At 40.8% G+C, this 12,952-nt stretch overlaps 1 protein-coding gene across 9 annotated transcripts in view; it reads right to left on the reverse strand.

Annotated features, from left to right (window-relative positions):
- The window catches only part of KIF1B (kinesin family member 1B), a 95,307-nt gene that overhangs the window by 15,867 nt on the left and 66,488 nt on the right, over positions 1 to 12,952 (reverse strand). For all 9 annotated transcript variants that reach the window (XM_057431707.1, XM_057431684.1, XM_057431643.1 and 6 more), the window contains 10 exons: positions 10,857 to 10,975; positions 9,130 to 9,215; positions 8,871 to 9,000; positions 8,357 to 8,516; positions 7,686 to 7,776; positions 7,082 to 7,200; positions 6,119 to 6,174; positions 3,400 to 3,508; positions 2,736 to 2,802; positions 90 to 174 (listed from right to left, as the gene is read on the reverse strand). In XM_057431707.1, coding sequence (XP_057287690.1) covers positions 90 to 174; positions 2,736 to 2,802; positions 3,400 to 3,508; positions 6,119 to 6,174; positions 7,082 to 7,200; positions 7,686 to 7,776; positions 8,357 to 8,516; positions 8,871 to 9,000; positions 9,130 to 9,215; positions 10,857 to 10,975 — 1,022 coding nt within the window. The remainder of the gene's footprint in view (positions 1 to 89; positions 175 to 2,735; positions 2,803 to 3,399; positions 3,509 to 6,118; positions 6,175 to 7,081; positions 7,201 to 7,685; positions 7,777 to 8,356; positions 8,517 to 8,870; positions 9,001 to 9,129; positions 9,216 to 10,856; positions 10,976 to 12,952) is intronic.

The following is a 12,952-nucleotide window of genomic DNA, read 5'->3' on the forward strand; positions in this document are numbered from 1 at the left end:
CCATAAAGATGACAGAATCTGATACAAAGACAAACTACCATTAGTGCTTTTTCTTCCTTCCATAGCAACATGCAAAACAACAGACTCACCAACAACCAGCTCTCGCACGTCTTTCCAATGCAACTCACTGCCCTTCTCATGGATAATGGTGACTGTGATTCTGCGCTGGATTCCCTGGTAGAGTTCAAAACCAACAAGCTGATTAAGTATTCACACACACACAAACACAAACATCATCTATTTAGCACTTATACTACAAAAACGAAGCAAATAGGATCATTTAAATTAGCCTGTAACTGTGAACAAGCACCTATGCACTTCATAGCCCTACAATTAACTGAAGAGGAACATTATATTCTCATATGTAACAGAAGTAACACTTCTCTCATTCCACAAAGGCAGTTTTTTTAACATAAAACAGTCCTGAAATTGCTGCTATTCTCTCAAAGATGTGTGTTGTCCCTGGGATATATCAGAATTGACCACCTAAAAAACCCAAATACTTCATTAATGTGAGGTTATATACTTATATTAAAGTATATACATCAAAACAACAACTGTATTCACCAAAAGAAGTTACTAGAAAAAAGCAACCACTCATGTAGACATTCTCCTCCTTTGTTACATGTATCTGTTACAAGCCATAATTCAATAAAACTCTGTGATAGCTGGGAAGAAGGTTGGAACTGCAAGTAACTGATGAAGACACTAGTAAATATAGAACTAGTATTTTTATTCATTTTTAATAAGGACATTATTAGAACATGGCCATTATTTCTAACCTATAAGAACTGTTCCTACTGTTTAAAAAACAGAGAAGAAATGCAAATCACAGGTAAACTCTATGAAACTCTACCACCCGGGTAATTATAGACCGGTCAGCCTTACCTCCATCCCTGGGAAGGTGATGGAACACCTTATTCTTGACACCATCTCTAGATATATCAAGGATGAGGGGGTCATTAAGAGCAGCCAACATGGCTTTACCAAGGGGAAGTCATGTTTGACCAACCTTATAGCCTTCTATGAGCAAGTAACTAGGTGGATGGATGATGGTAGAGTGGTAGATGTGGTTTTTCTTGATTTCAGTAAGGCATTTGATACTGTCTCCCACAGCATCCTCATAGATAAGCTAAGGAAGTGTGGGCTTGATGATCAGGTAGTGAGGTGGATCAAGAACTGGTTGGAAGGAAGAAGGCAGAGAGTTGCGGTCAATGGGGCAGAATCTAGCTGGAGGTCTGTGCCTAGTGGAGTCCCTCAGGGGTCGGTGCTGGGACCAGTGCTGTTCAATATTTTCATCAACGACCTGGATGAGGGAACTGAATGCACCCTCAGCAGGTTCACTGATGATCCTAAACTGGGAGGAGTGGCTGACACACCAGAGGGCTGTGTTGCCATTCAGCGAGACCTGGACAGGCTGGAGAGTTGGGCAGAGAGGAACTTGATGAAATTCAACAAGGGCAAGTGGAGAGTCTTGCATCTGGGGAAGAACAGCCCCATGTACGAGTACAGGTTGGGGGCTGACCTGCTGGATAGTAGTGAAGGGGAAAGGGACCTGGGGGTCCTGGTGGATAGGAGGATGACCATGAGCCAGCAATGTGCCCTTGTGGCCAAGAAGGCCAATGACATCCTAGGGTGCATTAGAAAGGGTGTGGTTAGTAGGTCAAGAGAGGTTCTCCTCCCCCTCTACTCTGCCTTGGTGAGGCCGCATCTGGAATATTGTGTCCAGTTCTGGGCCCCTCAGTTCAAGAAGGACAGGGAATTGCTTGAAAGAGTCCAGCGCAGAGCCATGAAGATGATTAAGGGAATGGAACATCTCTCTTACGAGGAGAGGCTGAGGGAGCTGGGACTCTTTAGCTTGGAGAAGAGGAGACTGAGGGGTGACCTCATCAATGTTTACAAATATGTAAAGGGTGAGTGTCAGGATGATGGAGCTAGGGTTTTTTTCAGTGATGTCCAGTGACAGGACAAGGGGCAATGGGTGCAAACTGGAGCATAGGAGGTTCCATGTGAACATCAGGAAAATTTTCTTTACTGCGAGAGTGACAGATCACTGGAACAGGTTGCCCAGGGGGGTTGTAGAGTCTCCTACGTTGGAGATATTCAAGGCCTGCCTGGATAAGTTCCTGTGTGATGTAGTCTAGGTTACCCTGCTCTTGCAGGAGGGTTGGACTAGATCATCTTTTAAGGTCCTTTCCAACCCTTAGGATTCTGTGATTCTATGAAAGGACCTGAGAATGTGAGAGTAGAAAAACCCTAACATAAACCCATAAACGATATTTAACTAGGATTATCTTTAGAATCCAGCTAAAGACAAATTATTCTTAAGGATTATTAGAGGCATTTAAAATGCACTGAGACTTGGTCACTTTGCAGAACTGTCTCATAGCCACATGCAGTGAGAAAGAATCAATGAAAGCTGAGTCCATGTCATCCTTCTGTGGCCTTGCTAGAGATGTTGGAGAACTCTGAGGGCACAAAAGGTTCTGGTCCCAAAGGTTCCTGCTTTCTAAAAGGCTTTAATCTTTCATGAGTGGAATGATAAGCAACAGACTAGGGGCCAAACATATTCTCCTCATAGCCCAAAGTTAACATGCTAACTACAGACTGAAAGATGACTGACCCTACAGCTATCATTAGACAGCTGCGTGGGACAGAAGAAGACATGAAAGATGCAAAATCCAGTCATAAGCCTTCTCAGGTGAAACTTGCTGTTCTACAGCCTTCATTAGTACCTGGTGAAGCAGGAATGTCCCTTGACAGGGCAGGCCTCCAGTGTGGTCCACAATAGCAGGAATATACCTGTGTGAGACAGTGAAATCAAGAGGCAGGAAAGATACGCTTTAGCATAGCAAATTTACTCTGCATCCTCAATATAATAACTGAAGAAACAAGAGTGTTTCTACTGACTCCCAGACTGGACTCTATTGCACCACTGTATCAGTGAAATATAGAAGTATCATACACTGTATTTCCATTACTTCTGCATAACTCTGTGGAACTTGCTTTCAACATAATCCGTAAGGACCTGTCAGGAAAAACCCTTCTCTGTAGCAGAGGTGAACATAAAATAGGGCCTGAAGCATAAAGTTTCTAGTGACCCAAAGAATCTGAACTCATGGCCTAAGTAGGGTAAGTTTCCCCAGCACCTGCTCAGCTGGTGTGCATGGGGCTTTTCAAAGTGGCAGGATCATGAAAGATCATTCTACCCCTTCAGTCCTTTCCAATGGGGGCAATAAATGCCAGCTGAATTCACACCCAGTAACTACAAACCAGCCAGGCCACTGCCCGATAACAACTGCTAAACATGAGCCTGGTGTGAGGGGAACAAAGGGTAAAAGATCAAACTCCCATCAATCACTGTTCTTAAGAAGCATAAAAGATGAATATTGGACTTACTCTCCTGTTGGCTCCAATTCACTGATCTCAAACCACACGAGGAGGTCGTACTTGCTCACACTCTGGCCCAAGCTGTGTTTGCTCAGAGGATTGAGCTTTGTAGCTGGCACTTAAAGAAAGAAATGAAAGAAAAAATGTATTTACAAAGACTGAACAATAGAAGCTTACCCAAGGGCTCATTACAGTGATCCTAGATCCTATATACATGTGCAGACCACATCTTTTTCCATGAAAATGATTGCTTACAGCAATCATTATTTAGCAAAGTGTTGGTTTTTAAATCTGAATTAGTAAAGGAAAAAGGTTAAATAATGAATCAAAAGTGTATCCAAAAAGCTTGTAGAAATATGCAGTCTTCCTAGATCCACAGAAAAAGAGGTTTCCAAATGTGCATCAGTTACTTTTTGGCTTAATGGTGATTTAGAATTGCTTAGGTCTGCTCATCTGCAACAGTACTCACCCATGAAGTACATTTTCCTTCTACACACAAGGAAAGGGGGAGGAAGAAAAAGAAAATCAGGAACTTAAAGCTTCAGTCCTCTCCATGTTACAAACTGCTCGACTCCTGTGCCAGTTTAGATAATGCGTATACAAAAAGGCTGAACAAGACTTATTCCAGAGCCATAATCCTGCCAAAGTATGTCTCTGAGCTCCTTATGTTTTGGTACTAGCGATTACTCCTGCCAGATCCTTTCTAATTCCTTTCATGCAAACACAGGGATAAACCATGTTAAAAAACTGAATGGGGTATCTGAAAACCTAGAAACAACCTGATATTCCTTCACACACACTTACACCACAACTTTTAGCTATCATTACATGACTTATCTGTTCACTCATTCTTATAAATGGGAACATACTAAAAGCTTAGTTCCTGTGCACTGTGACTGGTACTTGTGTAACTCTGCAATTGATTTTCTATTTTTTCCTCCTTTCACATATGCATCTCATTGCTTTTATTAAGCCAAATAATTATTCTCCCTTCCAGACCCTCAAGCCCCATTCTTCCCTGTTCAAGTGTTCTTTAGGTTCTCATATCTTCACAACAATATGTATCCTTCAGCTTCCACCATGACTGAACTTTCCATGCACTGGAAGGGCAGAACAGTCCCCAGTGAGGAAAAGGTCCCTGACAATGTGCATGTGTAGTCCCTTCTAAAAAGTAATAATAATAATAAAGAATTCTGCTTCTTTTCTGGGTAAAATAGTAGCTTCCTCGGAGAGACAGATTTTATTATTATCAGTTATTTACAGTACCACAACTCCATCATGCTAGGTAGCAAGCTTCAGCGTCACCATTTACTCTTCCCATTCATTACTCATGGTAGTCACTCTCTTATACCCATCATATCATATAGCATGTGACCTCATTACAGCTGGACTCTGCCGTTGATAGACAGAGGAACAAACACACAAGTCACTCAAGTTTACCGCTGAGCAAAGAAACTCAAAAGCACCAGAAGAGAAAGACAACAGAAAGACATATTTAATTAAACATGAAAGCCAGTTCTAGAAGTTCTCATGGACTTGCTCTGGCACAGTTAATAACCAGTGGGTGGGCTGGGTTTTTCTCCTTGCTTGCTTGTTTATTTTATTGTGAGGAACAGCATTATTAGTGGCAAAAAGAAGACAAAAAAAAGCAAACCTATACAGAACACAGCAGAACATTTCCTCTACAGATAGCTGGTTTTTCATATATAGCATTTCTCATCCCAGTATCACAAAACTATGTACAGAATACATAAATACACCCAAAGATCCAGGAAGTTTCAGGGCAGAGATCCAGCGACACAGAAAAATCTGTGAAGCCTAGCACAGTGGAGTTTATAGACTCACTATAAGGTTCTCTCTAGAACAGCCCTAAACTTAAGCACAGCATCCTCTTTCCATGACTACAACCATGGCAGTTTCTAGTCCCAAGAATACTACACAGTAAAGGAAGAAGGAATTTTGGAGCACGTTGTGGAACTACTTCTACATCTACCATAGATCAAGTTTGGCTACTAACCATCTCGTTTAGGAGCCCGCTCACTCTGACAACTGGGAACAGGCAGAAAGAGAAAAGGTGGCAGCTGGTCAGCTCCATCCTGGAAAGCAGCCACGGCAGAGGATGCAAGCACGTTGGCATGCTCGGATAGCGTGTTCAGCACATGCACGTTTACATAGCCAGACATAAGATACCTAATCAACTCAATTTTTCTTTCATGGTCTGCAAAGGGAATGGAACACACACAAAAAAAGGATGGTAGAAATATGCAGGTGAGAGAAAGCTGGAGAAGGAGGAAATTAAAAGGTGAAATGATATAAAAGGCACAAGAGTTCAGCATGCAGTATTACAAATAAGCAAAGAAAACCAAGGATCATTTCAATAAGACTGACCCACTACACAAGAATGTTAGAGAGCAAAAAGATGAAGCAGTTAATGACTAAGCAAATCTTCATTCAAGTGCTCAGTAAGCACATAAAGAGCCATAGCCAGATCTCATGGAAGATGGTCAACTCTTCAGGAATGAAACTCTACCCTTTAATGAACCAAGAAGCACTTCCTGCAAGAGGAGCTTGAAAAGAACACATAAAAGGGAAGATACCCAGCAAAGACAGCTCCAGTGCCCTTTGCAATGTCCACTCTTTACATTTCTTGGTGTCCTGAATAGCTTAGGAATACACCACAACCTTCAGGAGCAGGCATGTGATGTCAGAGTTAGAGAACTGCTCTCACCTGGCTTTGAGAGTGGCATAGGGGGAGGGAAGAATCTTCGGGAAGGCTGTGGAGGGCTATAGAGAAATGAAAACAGTTATCCATATAGAGGCAGCTAAACATAAACAATATATACAAATACACACATGGGCATCTATGTACACACGGACACCAACTACAGTCCCTCCACCCATTTTTGTCTTTCACCATCCCACAAAGACAGGTAAGTATCACCTGCCAGGAAAACAAGTGGGTCCAACACATGTCTCAGACTGACTTATGCCCTTTTTCTATTCTAACTTAATTAATGCTAGCTGTCAGTACAAAATTACTTACAATTTCCAACCACTTTACCCCTATTCTGAACTGAAAATTTAAGCAGGTAACAGACATCTCCCAAAATAACTTAAGGGAAAGACCACGACTCAGCTGGCATTTCCTTTTAAAATCAGCACCTGCTTCCTCAGCCTCTTCTCTTAAGCTTTGAGGACTTAGACACTAGGGGTCCTTTCCCCATTCCAATAATTCAGCAACTTTGGCATTAGGATGTCAAGAGGTTGAGAATCCTTTTTCCCCCCATAATGTCTGTCTCTCCTCTTTTGTTACCTGCCATTTATGCATCGGGCCACTTGCCCTGAGAGCACACTGCCTCCTGGAGCACTGTTAAGGTTTACCAGAACTCTCTGAGATCACCACTCTAGTTCTGAGTACAATATTGTACCCTCTAAGAACAGGGTGGATACAGCTGTATTGGCAAAACAGCTTTTCATGTTTGAGCTGGCAGAACAATTCCATCACTCACTAACAACACATACTACACTGGGTAAATAGGCTGGTTCCAGCTCTCTTCCCACCTCACTCAGGAATCCTGTTTGTGAGGGTGTGCCTATACAATATCAGCAGTATGAAAGAGTACTGCCCACACTGCAAAGCTCACCTGAGCACGATCACTAACAGCCTTTATGCCAGAACAGCGAACAATACCTGTTGAGATCCTGTCCCTGCAGATGGAGAGGATGCTGCTGATAATGCCCAAAGACTTCAAACACAATAGGCTTGGTTTTGATGTACTCCACAAATGATTCCGTCACTTCCACAGCAATCTAGGAGGAAAAGTAAGGAAAGAAAATGAGACATACAAAGAGGAACTTCCTTTTTGGTTTAGGCATTCTACTCCCTGATAAAGGAGAAAATGAAAGCCTCAATATCAGGCTACACATTACCGAAGTATTACACAGTTCATAAAAATAGATATATTCAGTTCATCTGAGACCATAAGCATTGCTATTCACACAGATTTTATTTCCTGAATTCTAAATTGCTTTCATTGAGCATCCTGTGAAGGAAACAGAGAATTCAAAGGCAGGAAGTAGAGGTGAAACAGGAGAGTTAAATCTGCCACATATAATCATTCTGTATTTTCTTCTTTCTCCGCTGGGGATTATATCATCCACCTGATCACTCCTCCTGCTGTCCTTAATATTCCCCTTTCCCCCTTTTCCCATACACTTCTCATGATTATAATAAGAATACAATCAAGTCCCAGTGCTAAAACAGGCACTTATTATTCACGTGAAGTTTTACTTACATTCTGAACATGGTAAAACCCAAGGGGAGTCCCTCGACCATTGTTTTTGAGGGGTTCTGTTGAGAAAGCTTCATCGTGTCGATGTAAAAAGCTTTAAAAAAACAAAGAAATAAAAACCCAACAATAAACCTCCACAGAACCATTTAGTGAAGATTGCTGTGCTGTGAACCCTACACTAAAAGGAAACCTATATTTTTTCTGCTAGGACTTTACAGAGCTGAGTCCAAAGTCTTTGAAACCACAAATCCTGTGCTTGTTTTCTGTCCATTAGTGCTAATTTTCGTTCCCTTTCATAAGGGACTAACCCAAAACACGCTTACTTGAGAGCTAATGAGTTACTCAAGGATCTTACAGCTATCATTCCAGTTGAGCATGTGTATAATCAAATACCACCTTAAAAGCCATTACAAAGCAAAAACTGAAGATATCTACAGCTAGTCTCTGCAGAGTCCACTGTGACTCATGATTCCTTTCTGCAAACCCTTATTCCCTAACACCGTCCTAACACAAAGCAGGTACTGTTCGTACAGGACAAGTAACTGACAAGGTGTTTTTCTCCTCCATACCATACTGCTAGCAATGCAAAAGGCTTTCCATCAGACCCTCATTGCCCACTATTATTTGCACTATCAAACCCTTACTTGGTAGCGTAAATAAGGACAAATTCTTACTTGAACTGGCAGAAAATATCTGCGTATTCAGGAAGGATGCCGCTGGCCTGCAGCACTGTCACACGGAAGGTAAACACACTGCCCAGTTTCAAGTGATCACCAATTTCCTCAGTGAATCCTTCCATAGTCATCTTCCCATCCAGAGTGGCTGACTTCAAGTCTTAGGGAGACAGAAACACCCCGCATGAAACCACTTTTTTCTTCTTCTCCTCCCACTCTGCCCTTTCTTTTCTTAAAATACCCCTTCAGGACCAGTTTAGTCCCATCACACTTTTTTGTTTAAGCCCAAAATACTTGCTCATAATCAAAGATCTAAACACCTGGGAACAGGTTGTGTACATTTCAAGTGTTCTTCAATCGAGTAACTCCAGCATGTATCACATGCAACCCATCAGTTACACCTCTCCCTATCTATTGTATTCTTGAAGGACACTCAGAACCCTTTCCTATCACTGACCAAAGTGTCCCAGATTTCCCTTCAGTTCTCTAAAACCACTATATATTTCTTGCTTACCCAGCTCATTCATTCTGTTGATCTCCTCTGGAGGAGTTGTAACCTCTGAATTCTGTCCTTGCCCTTCCACAATTCTTAATTCTTCCAATGACAGCCCAGAGCGAGTCATTGCAACTGAAGAAAAATCACTCTGAAACATTAAATGAAGCGGCATGTAACAGACTGGTTCTGACATCCCTTTCTTCCCCCACAGTATTCTTTTTTAGAAGCACAAACTACTGCACTCAAGGAAACCTAACTCAGTTTTAAGACTTCTTACCTTATCAAAATACTCATTATCAAATGAGATTTTAGCTGTGCCAGACTGTCGAATGCCAGATCCATAATCTGGGGCTTCTTCATCAGCTAAAAAAACAGAAAGGAAAAAACAGTGATGGGAGAGGAGAGGGAAAAACCCTCAGAGTTATCTACATAGAAACTCTGATTACAATGGAAACCAGTCCATAAAGCAGAAGAGGCCTCGTTCCAGTCAGGCAACATCAGATTAGAGTAAGTGGTGGAAAGAATCACAGCAGAAATCTGTCCACTGTGAAATCAAGTGTGGGAAAACAGCAAGACAAGCTCTGAAGATGCATCATGAATATACTTAACTTTAAAGAATCTTGAATGCAAAACAACTTTATACTGAATTTGATTATTTATTTACTTCTGATTATTATACCTGAGGTAAATTAACATCCCATAATGCAATGACCAACATGAAAGTGGATACTTACACTGATTTAAACTGCCATCTAAAATTCTGTAGCCATAAACTAAGCAGTAACACTAGCAAGTGTTATCAATGCATGTTTTTAAGTCTGAAGGGTGGTCCTGTCTGTTTAGCCTGTCCATCTAACCTCCTCTTCTTTGTGCAGAGGAACAATGAGGCCTGCTTAAACACCAGGTATTTTTTCCACAGTAAACAGATGCTTGCAAGAGAAATCCCATGATTCAGAATGTGTTCCAAAGCTTTGCTTAGAGACCAAATAATGCCATGGCCTTCTTTCAGGTGATGCCGCCAGTTCAATTTCTACTAGGCATGGTGTATTCTATTTATATGGATGGATAAATAGAGTATTGATTTGGAAATATTTGGTCAATGCTAAGGAGACCAAACCAAACTAGAAATGGGACTTTTGTACCCATTAAATAGATTTTATTTCACTTGCTGGTTTAGTCCCTGCCAGAGTTATTCTTACACTTCTTCAGAGGCTGAGATTTCATTACATGTTCCCAAGGAGAGCAAAACTTCCAGGGTTACCCTACCTAAAGAATACAGAAATGTTGGCAGTTAGCCACTGCTAGAAAGGACAAATTAGGGGAAGCATCTGTGCTCTCACCAGCACGGACACAACATGGCTAACTACCAGCAGTAAAACTCAACTAGCTCACCTCATACTGGAAAAGTCTATTAGCTGCTGACTAGCAGACTACAGTTAAGCTCTGGCACACATACAACAGCAGTTCAAAGCTGGATGAAGCAGTTACCATCCCCATGTATCCACCCTTCTCTTCTAAAAAGCTGGTAATTCTTGGTGATTAAACAGTATGTTAAAGCAGCTTCTAAGTCCAAACACATTTTAGTGAGGCAATGAAATGGGAAACTGCTGCTGATTTCTCTTTATAATATGTTCATACTGCAGGCCAGAAAGAAAACCTTCACTCGGTTTTTAGCTTTTAGACTTACTGACAGTAGTCAGCCCTTTCACTGTCTTCAAAAGCAGTGCTACATTAATTGCCAGATATAAACTTCAGAGGTCAACACCATCATTTTAAAAGCTTCTGATCTCCTTCCAGATTTATTCATGCTTGGTCCATATGATTCACACCAATGGAAAAAAATCAAAAGCAAGTTCATAATAAAGAACAAGTATTCTTCGCAACACTAAAATTATTCAGGCTTGAGTATAGAAAAGAGAGGTTTGATTTGTTTGCCCATTTTTTGAAGGGGCAGCTATTTGTAGCATACCAGAGAGGTGCAACATAAAGCTCAGAGTATCTCACCTGCTATAGCTTGCACTGCTACTCGCAGAAATCCTCGTACTTCTCCCTTCTCACTAACAACAGCTACTCTGTGTATAAGAGGCACCGGGTACAGCAGATTGCTCAAGTATACAAATGCCCTGGTAATAGGAAGGAAAGAAAACACAAACAGCATTAGGCAAACATCTGCAAAATGACATTCAAATCTTCAGTCTACTTTACTCCACCTATTAGACCTGCACTGTGGCCACGTATCCATATGGTCCACACATGGCTCTGCAGCAGTGTCAAAACTAAGTGAAGCCACAAAATGCTCTAAATAGAGTATACTGGTGACACAGGGCTTATATTAGTGAGTTACAGAACATATGAAGGACACAACTGAAGATGATGACTTTAAAGAAGGTAATTTTAGATGCACCACAGTTGTAAATGGAGCTGTTAGCAAGATGACAAAAGTCTAAGGAACTACTGAGTATAAAGAATTGTTTGAGTTTTCCACCCCATGAGTGGTTTGAAGTGATAAATTAAAAGGGAATTGATCTACTGTGTTCACACAGCCTCAAATATTTTACTGAACATATAAAAACACCATTCAAAACAGACTAACTGAATGTTTTCTCTCTCCATGTTCATTTGGTAACACCATACAGAGAGTAATCAGAAACCTCCAATAAACCGTGAGTCACCTCTTAGGTTTCTTGGAAGATTCACTGGGTGTATGGACAGTGGAAGACTGATGGTCTTCACAGCTAAATATCTTCAGGAGTATTGTATTTATTTCCTTTTTTATAAAAACCAAACCAAGCAACACAACAGAATTCTCATGCAATAACTTAGAAATTACAATTTACAATAGAAAAAGCAGCATTTAGGCCCAGTACTGGACAATCCTGCCATAACACTACCCTTTGAAGTTATAATCAAGCAGGGTCTGGTTTGGAACAATAAGTTAACAAGTTTTATTGTACAGATCTTTAATTGAAAGTTAGACTAATGTTATGAAGTTATTTAACTTCTGCAATGAACTGAGTTCTTAGAACACCACACTGCAGTGTGATGAGAAAACTTCAGATGCTGAGAAGCCCAATGAGTCAAGTACAGAACGGCTCTCAACAAGGGGAACAAATGAAAGGCTTGATTTAAGGGAGCTGTTTCAGAGTTCAGAAGAGTACTGACATGCATAGAAGTTTAACCAAGAGTTTCACCAATCATTACATTGTAAGTGACTAAGCAATTAATGAATTTATGCATACTGAGTTACACTAAACACCAGTCATTTGTTTAAGGTTTCCTTCTTGCAGTCCTTTTTTATTAGTCTTTATTATTAAGTATAGTTAATTACTCAGATTTATAACTGTTACTGTTTAATATTCAGAGGGAAAAGTCCTGCATGACACAAGAGGACTGGGAGAGAAATAAAGATGTTCACTGCCTCTGTCTGGAGACATCAGCTATGGAATTTGTTCTGTGAACACAGCAAGACTGATTCAAACTCAATTCCTTGTGACACACAGCTAAGGACCAGAGTGTTTCTCCTTGGTTTCACATGCCTGCTCCCAGAATGAATGAATTCTCTTGAAATGACAAGGTAGTCAAAGAGGTGTCAGTTGTGAACTAAAGGGACAAAAATAATGCTACTAAAAAACCAAAGTGGTGACACAATGCAATAGAGAAGAGAATGATTAATATGGCTCTAAAAGTAGCAAAACAACAAAAAATGAACAAAACCATACATCAACAACAACAAAAGAACAACTGCAACGTAACACTTGACTATGATTAGGATCTATTTCCTCTTCAGTCTGCTCCAAAGTGAGGGAAGCACCAATAAAGCAGGGGAAGGGAAGGAGAAGAGACTTAAATTTCAAGTACTAAAATTGAATGTTTAGCATATTTTCCTTTTTTCCTCTAAAAATAAAAAGATTTCCATTTTTACCTTTGCAATTGCAGGTGCTGCTCTTTGAGAAAGCAGCATCCCACCAGAAAGAAAACAGTCCCTCCCACTAACAAACTGGGATCGTTCACTTGGACTGGACCAGAGACGGCGCTCATGAAGGTATGGAGTCATGTGCTCACCACGGAAAACACACACAGTTTGAAAACCACATTTCAAG

Source organism: Pezoporus wallicus, unplaced genomic scaffold, assembly GCF_028554395.1.
Source record: "Pezoporus wallicus isolate ANWC-B61680 ecotype Strahan unplaced genomic scaffold, APGP_CSIRO_Pwel_v1 contig_8006, whole genome shotgun sequence".
Classification (NCBI taxonomy): Eukaryota; Metazoa; Chordata; class Aves; order Psittaciformes; family Psittacidae; genus Pezoporus; species Pezoporus wallicus.